The sequence below is a fragment of the Carassius gibelio genome, chromosome A23 (assembly GCF_023724105.1).
Source record: "Carassius gibelio isolate Cgi1373 ecotype wild population from Czech Republic chromosome A23, carGib1.2-hapl.c, whole genome shotgun sequence".
In the NCBI taxonomy this organism is placed as follows: Eukaryota; Metazoa; Chordata; class Actinopteri; order Cypriniformes; family Cyprinidae; genus Carassius; species Carassius gibelio.
The window spans coordinates 3,283,044-3,295,689 of NC_068393.1; the positions used below are offsets into that span (position 1 = coordinate 3,283,044).

At 39.0% G+C, this 12,646-nt stretch overlaps 1 protein-coding gene across 1 annotated transcript; it reads left to right on the forward strand.

The window, feature by feature from the left end:
* Positions 1 to 421: 421 nt before the first annotated feature.
* On the forward strand, positions 422 to 10,103 carry syn2a (synapsin IIa). Its single transcript, XM_052540890.1, has 11 exons — positions 422 to 931; positions 5,408 to 5,465; positions 5,565 to 5,656; positions 7,449 to 7,605; positions 7,690 to 7,779; positions 7,869 to 7,931; positions 8,022 to 8,164; positions 8,260 to 8,334; positions 8,427 to 8,529; positions 8,690 to 8,827; positions 9,011 to 10,103. Exons 1-11 carry the CDS (start codon positions 615 to 617, stop codon positions 9,131 to 9,133), a joined length of 1,359 nt encoding a protein of 452 aa, XP_052396850.1. The 5' UTR covers positions 422 to 614; the 3' UTR covers positions 9,134 to 10,103.
* The last annotated feature ends 2,543 nt before the right edge of the window (positions 10,104 to 12,646 follow it).

A 12,646-nucleotide genomic window follows, 5' to 3' on the forward strand; every position in this document is an offset into this window, starting at 1 on the left:
CAGCAAATCCAGGTTCATCATCTCTCAGGCTGTCATATGAGTTAAAAATAAAAGGTTACACTACACATAAATAAGATGAATAAATACCTAAAAGGTATTGCAACAAAAGTATCTTGCCTGCAAGAATCAGGGGTGAACTGTGGCAAAGAATGGAATAAATCATGTAGAATGTGGTGTGACAGCTCATGTAATAGCATCGGTAGTTCAAGCAATCTCTCTGTAGCTGTATCTGCAAGAAAAACACAATAGTAATTATGTGAGGGGAAGCTCATTTGCTCAGTGCACTCTATTTTCCCACGCATGTACAGCAGGAAACCTTTTTATTTTGTATTCTGTCTTGTCACGAAGGATGCGATTAGGCATGGGGGAGGGTAGAGAGAGCAAGCCTCTCATGCAGGGATGCAGCAAGCGTCTGATTGGCTGCATACATATACGACATCAGAGCTGGTGAAAGCAGAGAGGGGAGGAAAAACTGCGACGCAAGGAGGGATCCCAGCATCTCACTTCGCTGTGTATTCAGCCCTAAGCTTCTCCCACTGGGATAAACCCCATGAATGTAGGTGCTTAACATCTCTATTTCCAAAACAGTACTCCTCCTCCTCTAGTCTACAGTCATGAACTACCTGCGCCGGCGTCTGTCGGACAGCACCTTTATCTCCAACCTGCCTAATGGCTACATGTCAGACCTGCAGAAACCAGATCCTCCTCAACCTCCCCCTCCTGGACCAGCATCAGGACCAGCTCCAGTTTCCCCAGGCCAGGAGAGAAAACCCATCCAACCCCAGCCTGTAGGAACGGGATTCTTCAGCTCCATCACCAGTGTGGTGAAGCAGACGGCCGCCTCAGCAGGGCTGGTGGAGCAAACGCCTGTGCCCGCATCATTCAAGAGACACAAGATCCTGCTGGTCATCGATGAACCACAGGAGGACTGGTAAGAGCAAGGATTTTCACTTAAGCTTCTTGATCAGGTTGTATTTGGCTTCTCATTGTTTAATCCTCATCTGTTATTTATTAGTGTTAAGTTAAGTTTTTGGAGAAAAACAGGAAGATATAGTAAAGGCACTCTTTCATAATTAACATCTTTCATTCACAAGCTTCATGCTGTTATTGACTGGAAAAAGGCAACGCCATCACTGAATAAATCTTAAGTCTCACTGACCTACATGCCAAGTGTGTTTGATTAATAATGATATTACACTCACTGTCTAGTGTGAGCACTGTATTAGCACAAGGTGACAACTTAAAACATAACAATGTCGCTATTTAGACAATAAGTGTGTATTATTAATACAAATGTGAAAAAAAAATTACTGAATATAAGGAGCAGGAATATATAAAGCATTTCCAGATTTTATATAAATCAAGTGGACTCTGCAAATGGATGCCAACAATGTCTGTCATTTCCTCAAAAGATTAGTGTGAATTATAGTAAATGCATGATATCCTTTAAACCTGTATTTGCATTAGCATACAAAAGAAATGGTCACATATGGTTGAGCCTGAATATGTAAGATGTTAATTTGTGTGGTAGGATGTAGATTTTTGTGATACAGTGTGTCAAATATTTAAAGAATGTATTCAGACACAGACAAACTGGCTAAATTGATATATCAGGTATTATATTAAATACATTTTATTTTTAAAGGGTCTGTTATTAATATTATGAATATGGATCTTATTCCATTAAATCTTGCTAACAGGACAGAGAAGTGTGTTATATTTGGTGTGGTGAAGGTTGTATTATAATTGAATCCCTTAAACATCAAAACATTGATATCTTAAAATAAACAGGTGCTTTAAATTTGTTATAGCCTTAAATGAATGGATGATGCATTTATATAGTGCTTTATTGTGTATTACTGTACACCCAAAGGGCTTTACAATAATGCATAATGCCTTGTATACATTAGTAATTATCATCTTCTCGATATGATGTTAACCACACAAACAAGCTATTAAAAGCAATATTCAAAATGGCATAGTAGAGGCACTTTAAAATCGGTTCAATTTTCTTATATATTGGGATATAACTCAAACATTTCAGCCCAGACATTTAGGAATGTATTATTCTATTTATATACAATATACCATATCATTTAAACTGTGAATTTGCTACTCAGTATAACTATACCTTTTGTTTTGTTTTGTTCTTTTTTTACCCATGTACCATTTTACCTTTTACTACACATTAATAGCAACTCCATATGAGTTATTTTCTTTTTGTTTAAAGTTGGATCAACAGTGCACATCTGTTGCAAAGCAGGGGTGACAGAGAAATGATCATCTGTGATTTTTGCCAACATAGTATACGACAGCAAAGGAACAGTCCCTGAAATTAGTGCACTGCACTGAATGACACTATTGGTGAAATGTGTAATTACTAACAAGAAGTTTAAACCCCACTGGTCTGAATTATAGCTCTGAGTTGACAGTAGAGTTGACAGTAGCTCAGCAATCTACATCCAGTTTGGCTGCAATTTTATCACTGTAGCTCTAATAGTCCCCTTTATTTGTATAGCACTTTATACAATACTGGTTGTGTCAAAGCAGCTTTACACAGTTAAAGAAAATAGTTTGTCAATATTGCAAGACAATAACAGAGTAATTTTTTCAGCTAAAGTCAGTTCATTGATTATTCACTGATGTCATCATCCAGTTCAGCTCTCTTCCAATAGTGTTTGTGCAATCAGTCAAGCGTCCTCAACTAAGCAAGCCAGAGGCAACAGCGGCAAGGAACCAAAACTCCATCAGGGACAGAATGGAGAAAAAAACTTTGGGAGAAACCATGCTCTCTGCTGACATTCAGGGCTGTAGAGGTCCTCTCTAGGTGCTGATCCATCATCTGGTCTGGATATTTACTGGATCCGGGTGACTGCAGTGACCCTCTGATCTGGATACAGACTGGATCTGGTGGCTAGATTTAAACTGCAAGAGTGTGTCTGCTTCCCGAACAATGTTAGGTAGGTTATAACAGAGTTTAGGCGCCAAATAGGAAAGGGATCTGCCGCCCGCAGCTGATTTTGATATTCTAGGTATTATCAAATTGCCTGAGTTTTTTAGAACATAGCGGACGTAGAGAATTATAATGTAAAAGGAGCTCATTCAAATACTGTGGCGCTAAACCATTCAGGGCTTTATAAATAATAAGCAATATTTTAAAATCTATACGATGTTTGATAGGGAGCCAGTGCAGTGTGGACAGGACCGGGCTAATATGGTCATACTTCCTGGTTCTAGTAAGAACTCTTGCTGCTGCATTTTGGACTAGCTGTTGTTTGTTTACTAAGCGTGCAGAACAACCACCCAATGAAGCATTACAATAATCTAACCTTGAGGTCATAAATGCATGGATTAACATTCCTACATTTGACATTGAGAGCATAGGCCATAATTTAGATATATTTTTGAGATGAAAAAATGCAGTTTTACAATTGCTAGAAACGTGGCTTTCTAAGGGAAGATTGCAATCAAATAGCACATCTAGGTTCCTAACTGATGACGAAGAATTGACAGAGCAACCATCAAGTCTCAGACAGTGTTCTAGGTTATTACAAGCTGAGTTTTTAGGTCCTATAATTAACACCTCTGTTTTTTTTTTTTTTTTTTCAGAATTTAGCAGTAAGAAATTACTCGTCATAGAGTTTTTTATATTGACTATGCATTCCATTAGTTTTTCAAATTGGTGTGTTTCACCGGGCCGCGGATAAATATATAGAGATGAGTATCATCAGCATAACAGTGAAAGCTAACACCATGTTTCCTGATGATATCTCCCAAGGGTAACATATAATGCTTGAAGAGTAGCGGCCCAAGTACTGAGCCTTGAGGTACTCCATACTGCACTTGTGATCAATATGATACATCTTCATTCACTGCTACGAACTGATGGCGGTCATATAAGTACGATTTAAACCATGCTAATGAACTTTAGTTAATTTAGCCACTGTGTTGAATAAATACCTGGGGTTATGTGTGTTTTCTTCTAAAAGAGAAGAAAAGTAATCGGATCTAGCAGTTTTTAATGCCTCAGGATTGGTTACTTTCCCGCAAAGCAATACGAAATACCTCTAGTTTTGTTTTCCTCCAGCTGCGCTCCATTTTTCGGGCTGCTCTCTTTAGGGTGCGAGTATGTTCATTATACCATGGTGTCATACATGGTGTTTCCTTAACCTTTCTTAAGCGTAAAGGAGCAACTGTATTTAAAATGGTAGAAAAGAGAGAGTCCATAGTTTATGTTACATCAAGTTGTTCTGAGGTTTTGGATATGCTAAGGAATTTGGATACATCAGGAAGATAACTTAAAAAGCAGTCTTTTGTGGTAGAAGTGATGTGTTCAGTGTTCAGTGTGATGGTGCTGGATGTGTTACTGTTGACCCGTACTGCCTGAGGTCTTCCAGTCAGAAAGTTTAACAGCCAGTTGCACAGCGAATTGTTGAGGCCCAGCTGGACTTTTTTTGTGAATGAGCCGTTGAGGGTTGATTGTGTTGAATGCTGAAGTCTGAGTGTTTTTCTGTCTGGATGGGTGAGTGCTGAGTGGAGGGCAATGGGGATAGCATCATCGGTCAAGCTTTTGTACTGATATGCAAACTGAAAGGGGTCCAGGGAGGGGGGGGGGGGGACTTGATGTGATGCATGACTAGCAGTTCAAAGCACTTCATGAGAATAGGAGTGCAACTGAATGGTAGTCAACTTATTATTATTATTATTATTATTATAGCATAATTTTTATTCATTATTTTATTTAATCATAGTAGTTTGTTAGTTGTAGTTAGTTAGTAGTTTGTGTGTGTGTGTGTGTGTGTGTGTGTGTGTAACCTCAAGTTGAAGGGAAAACATTTGATACTCGTTGTGGCAAGCCAATTTAATCATGGGATTCCTGGAATGTCGCATGAACTACTTCAGGTGAAAAAAAATTGCAAAAATGTTGATCACCATGGTAACTAGCCTACTGCACAATATGCCATCATCCTCATGCCAACATGCATGGCAAAAATACCACATTCATATAAATTCCCCCAAAATATATATATATTACAATTGTACAGCAGCTTGTCACTTGGGAAGTACCCTATAAAGGACATATTTGTCCCCTTTCACAACGTTCGCCGTAGCACCTTAAGTATAATAGTACCATATCACTACTTTTAAGGTACTAATATGCACTTTTTAAGGACAGATAAGGTACAAAAAATGGATTATTAATGAACTAACAAATGATAAAAGCACATTACTATGTAATATTAAGTCAAGTTAATGTCACAGGTTTTTGAATGAAATATGAATGCAATTTCTGTATGATAAAAAGACCTGAGCCTCTCATTTTGGATGAACAAAAAATATATATATATAATATATCTATATATTAGTCATTTTATCTCCTTTTTAAACCCCTTTCTCATTTCTACAGGGCCAAACTCTTTAGAGGGAAAAAGCTGAATGGAGATTATGATATTAAAGTTGAACAGGTGAGTTTAGGAAAGTAACAGGACAAATCAAATCAATCAAAGTATTTTTATTTATTAATTCAGTTGCTGATTGATTGATTGATTGATTTTGTTTTTCAGGCTGAGTTTGGTGACATCAGTGTCGTGGCTCATGCTAATGGATCATGTAATGTGGCTGTACAGGTTTTGCAGAATGAAAACAAAGTTTTCAGGTAAACTGGCATTTAAAATTTACCTCAAGCTATTCAAATTATACTGCAATAACTGAGTTAATGTGCAATAATGAATTGTCAGTAAAAATGTAAGTTTCTGTGTGATTTTATTGTTGTGCAAACAGCCAGCTGAATTTCTTAACCTTCAATCAGTATGAAAGCTGCATTAACCAACCAAATCATGTGTAATGTAATAATGTAATAAAGAACAATTGTAATAAAAGCCCTTTCACAATGATTTGAGTGTCTTGTCACCAAGACAATGCTTCTGTGTAATTACGAAAATCAATTCACTCATTCTTCAGAAGCACATTCAAAACACTGTCTAAAATTACTTTATAAGACATTATAGCTTATAGCACCTTAATCAGGGTAGGACCATACGTACTTTCTGACAAGAATGAAAAACAAGGATGTGAGGGGAAAGATGTACAGTGCATTCAATGGATTGAACTGTTGTTAAAACATGTCGACTGTTAAAATTACAAAGAAAAACTATTAAAAAGTGGCAGCTCTTCTGCTGCACTCAGCGTCTGATTTCATTCACTCATTCAAATAGACGACATTAGTGGATTAATGTAGGGAGTAGTGATTGATGGTATAGGGATTTCGAACACAGCAAATTACTTAACGAGAGGGCTTGGTAAAACAAGACAGGGAAGCACATGGCCAACATAAAGACAGAGCTCAGGGACTCAGGCATAAAACAATTACAAAAACATACCAGGGCAGAGTCCTGACACCTTTGCTCACTTCTTCTAAGTATCTAAGAGGTTTTGCTTTGTGATGTGGAGATAGCCACTCCACTTAAAATTGAAGTCTCTTATGCCTCTCCATGGTGGATAAAATCCATGGAGACACTGCGCATGTGCATCAGCTGTCTGCTTGCACAGTGATTGGGCTACACTTCTTATTCACTGGTGCCACAGTGGTGTACAGTGGAGTATATCTCCCTGACATCGGCCTGGAGGTGTGAGAATTTATATTATTTGGCAGGACTGTTTTGCCTTAGCCTGAGCTAGTTTAGCAATTAATGCAGTAATATCAGTAGCCCCTTTTGGATTGTTGCGTGAAGTTTCACGTAGGCAGACTGAAAAGGTCTAGCCCCAGTTCCCCCATATATCTTGAATACCCAGCCATGCAAAACCCTTGACAGACACATTTTGACAATGAGGTTTGTGTCTGTGACTTTATCTCCACAACACATGCCCGGACAGCTGGAATCAATTGTCTAATCAGTGTGAGGTGCGATTGACAGCCTTTTACCGTCCTAAAAAATATCCTTTCTACTCCTTGGCCCACCTGTTGAGAGTGCAAGTCAATGAAAGTTTGGTCGTGGCCCTGCAGCAGACTTCCATGAGGTCTAATCTGATGGCAGATCTCCACTCTGGTTGCTACATTATCAAGATGAATTATTTGGGAGGATAGAGTCATTTTCCTTCATCACTGTTGAGAAGATGAGAGGACTTCATGTTCCTCGCCCCGCAAAAAAGACAAACCCAGCCAACAGCAGAACAAGATTTAAATACATTAATGCATATTCAGTGCAGTTTTCACTATCTTCACGTGAGAAGAAAACAAGAATTCCTAGTATGTAACCAGGCTGTGATGAGTTATGTAATAGGCAGGACGTCCTGACTGAAAATTGATCTGTCAGTGATGTAATTGGTGCTTCCACTATTGGACAGTTGGTTGCATATTTAACGCAAGTTAACGCAACCTATACAAACACATTGCAATAATAACTCCAAATAATGACTTTTATTTATGTGTGTGATATTTTCCCCTACAGGTCATTTAAGCCTGACTTTGTCCTGATCCGACAGCATGCTTACAGCATGACAGAGAATGAGGATTTCCGTAACTTAATCATTGGACTGCAGTACGCCGGCATTCCCAGCATCAACTCCCTGGAGTCCATTTACAACCTCTGTGACAAACCCTGGGCAGTAAGTTTGAGAATGGTCGATTTGACATGGCATATCATTTGAAAGATATCTGCTCCGAACTCACCTCTCCAAACCTATCTGCAGTTTGCAAGTCTGATCAGCACATGCAAGAAACTTGGACAGGAGAAATTCCCATTAATTGAACAGACATTCTATCCCAATTATAAAGAAATGGTAAGCGGTTGTTCCATAAATATTTTCTTCCAATAATGAATTTATCTGCGTATTTAAATAAATACTTTGTTTGTGGGAAAACAAACCAGGTGACTATGCCAGCATTTCCTGTTGTCGTGAAAATTGGGCACGCTCACTCTGGTGTGGGGAAGGTAATGTTTACACTGAGACAATGACTGTAAAAGAAGCGATGCATGTTCATGTGCGGTTAAGCATGTAATCAAATAATTTGTGTTGTTAAGGTGAAAGTGGAGAACCCCACAAAGTTTCAGGACATAGCGGGTGTGGTGGCTATCACTCAGACCTACAGCACATCTGAACCTTTCATCGAAGCCAAATATGACATCAGGATTCAGAAAATAGGAAATGATTACAAAGCTTACATGTGAGTAACGATGCTAGTATGGAGAGTTTCTGAACACATCTCAGATTTAGCTAAATGCTGTTCTTGACAGATGAAGAATGCTCCTCGTTTCACAGGAGGACGTCAGTCTCAGGTAACTGGAAGTCCAACACTGGCACTGCCATGGTGGAGCAGGTGGCGATGACAGACAGGTAACCCTTACAATAATGGCACATTTTAAAGCATCTGCTACAGGTAAACAGTATGCTTCAGACATGACCAAGCATGTTGCATTGTTCCGCAGTTATAAGCTTTGGGTTGACACCTGCAGTGAAATCTTTGGAGGCCTTGAAATTTGTGCAGTTAAAGCTATTCATGGAAAAGATGGAAAAGATTACATTACTGAGGTATGTGCTATACTTTTGGAAATGCTGCATGCTAGTTCTATAGATATGACATATAAAGATGTTGTAGAGTTTTTTTTTGTTTTGTTTTTGTTTTCTACAAATTCAACCATTGTGTTTTATTATGTATGTAATATTACTAATATCTGTGTTTTTTTATTAGGTAATGGGTTCATCTATGCCATTAGTGGGAGACCATCAAGCCGAGGACCAGCAGCTGATAGCAGACATGGTCATTGCCAAATTGAATCATGTTACAGCACAAAATCCCAAAAGACCAACAGCTATTCAACCAAGAAAGGTAGATGATGTAACAACATTAAAAAAAAAAAAAAAATTGAACCTTAAATTTGATTTTCAAGGAAAGTTATCTATAGTGCAGCGCATACAGTATATGAGTATGTCAGCAGCTCGGAGGGTTGAACTAAAACATCTCTTTTGTGAATGTTACTTGTATGAGCAGATGTGTTTTTTTTTCTTTCAGAATGCTGTTGTGGTTGAAGTAAATCACGACCCACCACAGAAAGCTCCTCCACAAGGCTGTTTGCAGTACATTCTTGACTGCAATGGTGTTGCTGTGGGTCCAAAATTAGTGCAGGCAAACTAATACAACCATGAAAGCTCTAAGCATTTAAACTCCCGACAGGTTGTGTTCAAACATTCGGACAGTGTCCTGAGGTGTAAGGGAACAAATAATCTGAATGAAAAGTCTTAATTTGGGCCTGATCGGTATTTCAGGCTATGCTGTGTAACTTTCACTGTTCTGCGCTTGTGATGGTTGCTTTGTTTCTATGTGAAGCGGTTGTCTCTTCAGGGTCGTTGTGTGGTAATACAGCAGATCGTGCCTAGTGTTCAGTGCCACTCTTTCCCATGTACTTTTTTCTTGTTTTATGTCTTGTGTTATGTTTCAGTTAATGGTGTTCAAAGAGTTATAGTGTGTGTGTGTGTACCTGGTATTCCCTATGGTAAAGGGGAGCAAAAGTCACCACAAGGATAGTAATACCAGTAAATTTTGACCTTGTGGGGACAATTTATTTTTTATTTTTAATCTTTATTTTTGGTTTCCATGAGGAAATAAACTTATAAATCAAACAGAATGAAGTTTTTTTTAAAAAATGCAAAACGTTTTCTGTGAGGGGAAGGTTTGGGCTAAGGGGATAGAAAATAGTTTGTACAGTATAAAACCATTACACCTATGAAATGACCCCATAAAACATGGAAACCAGTGTGTGTGTGTGTGTGTGTGTGTGTGTGTGAATGGTTGTATTTATATATGAAAGTATGGAGGCTATAAAATATAAGTGAACATTTTAATTGCATGATCAAATGTGTGTGTCATTGTGTGCTGAAAGGTAATGTGTGTATTTTATTTTATGACATCACTGTTGAAGTAATAGATATCATACTGTATGTACTTCTAGTATTGTAAATGTGTTACAAAATATGGTGAAATGTGTTTGCTACAATGGATGAAAACTCAATAATCAACATCAATAATGTTTTGTTCTTGTTACCAATACTATTGCAGAAATGTAATTAAATATAAAGCAATAAAATTAAAACTCTGAACAAACACAGAGTACTCCTAAACACTGATTTGTAGAAATGTATAAATGACACATAATTCACAAGGTAAATGTTTTTTTAACAACTAGTCGCTGAAATGGCATGCATAAATGTAAGACAATGTTGATTTTCAACCTTAAGAGGTCAAAATAAAATTAAGTGTTTCAATAAGGTATATGTTGAACGTCACCTGACCAAACCCAGGAAATAATATATATTAAATAATATTAAATAATACTTTTAAGATAATCAGTTAAACTAGCTACAGTAGCTATTTTTATTGTAAACATTTTTTTTCTTCACTTTTTATATCTAAATGTTAGTGAGCAGAATAAAAATGAAAAATACTTTTAGATATCAGTCTGCATGTGTGATGGACATTGGTATCTACTTTGAAAGCATCTTGAGTAAATACGCATCATATTTAATTAAGCATGTGCACAACACTTGAACCAGAAGCGATGAAACCCAGTTAACATGAGAATGTATCATATAACCTCCCTGCCAGAATCTTTTCAACAAGTTGCCCTAGTCAGACCAAGAAATGCAAGCATCCATTACTGCTCCCCATAATCATACTTCTTCAAGTTTGCTGTTACAAGAAGCTGACGCTGTACTGGGAGAAATTTAAAACTGTGGAGGAAAGGAAACTTTGCTTCAAGAGTAGAACGGCAGGGGATTTGTCCAAATGTGGGAAAACGGCAGAAGTAGTGGAAGCTGTGGAAACAGCTAAGGTGTACTGTATCATCAAGGCCATCATTCGCAGAGTAGTGAGGAATTTCACCACTTCAGCTCTTGCTTCTAGCATCTGTAAAGACCAGCATGAACATTAGCGAGTGGAACATACAATAGAGTCGGTGAGGCAAAAGTACGTTTGACCAGATATTTCTGTGTATATGAACCGATGGAACCAATGGTGCCAACAACGTGAACATTGTTCTATTGCCAAAGGTGTTTTTTATCGTATACATATCTTTTAGCTTCAAGACATATTATGAAATAATATTTGTTCCCTTTCAAGGGAACTTCGAACTGCATCCTCTAGGGGTTGTTATGGGGAACAACTTGTCGTGACCCGTGTCTGAAGCATACATTGAAAAAAAAACAACTTGTTGGCCAGCGACAGCCTCTGACGTCACTACTGGTGCGACTATAAACAAGCACTGGGAGAACACATCATTCTCTTCTTCGTCTTCACTGACTGTTCTGTTTGAAGTGTGCATCTGAAAGAACCGGTAAGAGCAATCTTTCTCTGTTTATCATGGCGACAACCAGCAAGCATTTAGACAATGTGTGGATCCGTGTCAGCGTTATTTGACACCCGATGACACACACGATCTTTGCGTCATTTGTTTGTGTGAAGAGCACGTACGCGATGTCTTTGAGGAGGCAATTTGCGTTTTTTCAATTAAAAAAGCTCCACTCTCGTTAATCTCTCTTCTGAAAAAAAGCAGAAAAGGCAGCCATCTGCTTCCCGCGGTTCAGGACCTGTCGCTGCTGAGGCACAGAGAAGAATGAGCTTGTGAGAATAACAGGTGGATCTGTCTGAATGGTTTAAAGAGGGACTTTCCCTTTCACGCTCGTTATGGTGGCGGACGAGAGAGAGCCTCGGGAGGATGATGTCATATCTTTAATATTTCTGATACTGAGGTTAGTGCTTTGCTGGGTTTTTACCCAGGAAAAGCAGGAGATATTTAAGGATGGTGAAGAAGCTGAGGCTGAGCCTTCTCAATTCTCCTGACCTGCGTATGTAGAGCTGTTGGGGGTTATTGATCGTGCCACGGCAAAGTAAAAAAAAAAGGACTTGCCATTAGAGTGCGCTTACAAGGTGACACTGTGAGGCCAAAATAAAAAAACAAAAACCCCTCGATGAGTGTTATCTTTTTGACCATAGCCCTCCAGCTCAGGTGAGCCTTCCATTCCTGCATGATCTCCATACAGAGATCAAAAAATGAAAGAAGCCGTTTTCACACGATGCTGGTGCACAACGGATCTCTCTCCGTGCTACCAAGCAGGCCGCCTCCGCCGTGGGCAGGACTATGGTGGCCATGGTGGCAGTGGAGAGACATCTGTGGATGAACCTGGCAGACATCGGGAGGAAAGAAAAGGCTTTCTTCTCGATGCTCAGGTTTCGCCTTCTGAACTTTTCGGTATTTCCATTGAGACGGCAACTGAGTTTCACAGAGGTCCAGGTCTGAGCCCGAATAACATAGGGGTCCTGGTCTGTCTCGATCTGAGGATCAAAGACGGGCACAGAAGGCTAGTGTCGTGACTTGCGCTCCTCCCCCATCTGCGGGCAGGGGTAAGAGGAATCGTGGGTCACGAGGAGGTAAGCAGAACCTAAGGGGTGTAGTCTAGACGAGGCACTGTTCTCATCCGAATCGAAGTGATACCGAGGTATCTACTCGTTTACTTTTGGGGATTTTTTAACTTCTGCTTTTATCTTCCCCTTCCTAATTCCCCTGTAACCACCAGCTCTCCACCTGATCGAGGTTAGGTGGAAACCTCTCACATAACAGCAGAGATGTATAAAGTACTAGAGACCCATACTTGA

Bases quoted from the DNA above. Each gene is read 5' to 3' on its own strand.
- syn2a (XM_052540890.1), top strand. From the start codon at position 615: ATGAACTACCTGCGCCGGCGTCTGTCGGACAGCACCTTTATCTCCAAC. The intron at 8,165-8,259 runs GTGAGTAACGAT...CTCGTTTCACAG, and splicing joins AATGATTACAAAGCTTACAT to GAGGACGTCAGTCTCAGGTA. The intron at 8,530-8,689 runs GTATGTGCTATA...TTTTTTTATTAG, and splicing joins GAAAAGATTACATTACTGAG to GTAATGGGTTCATCTATGCC.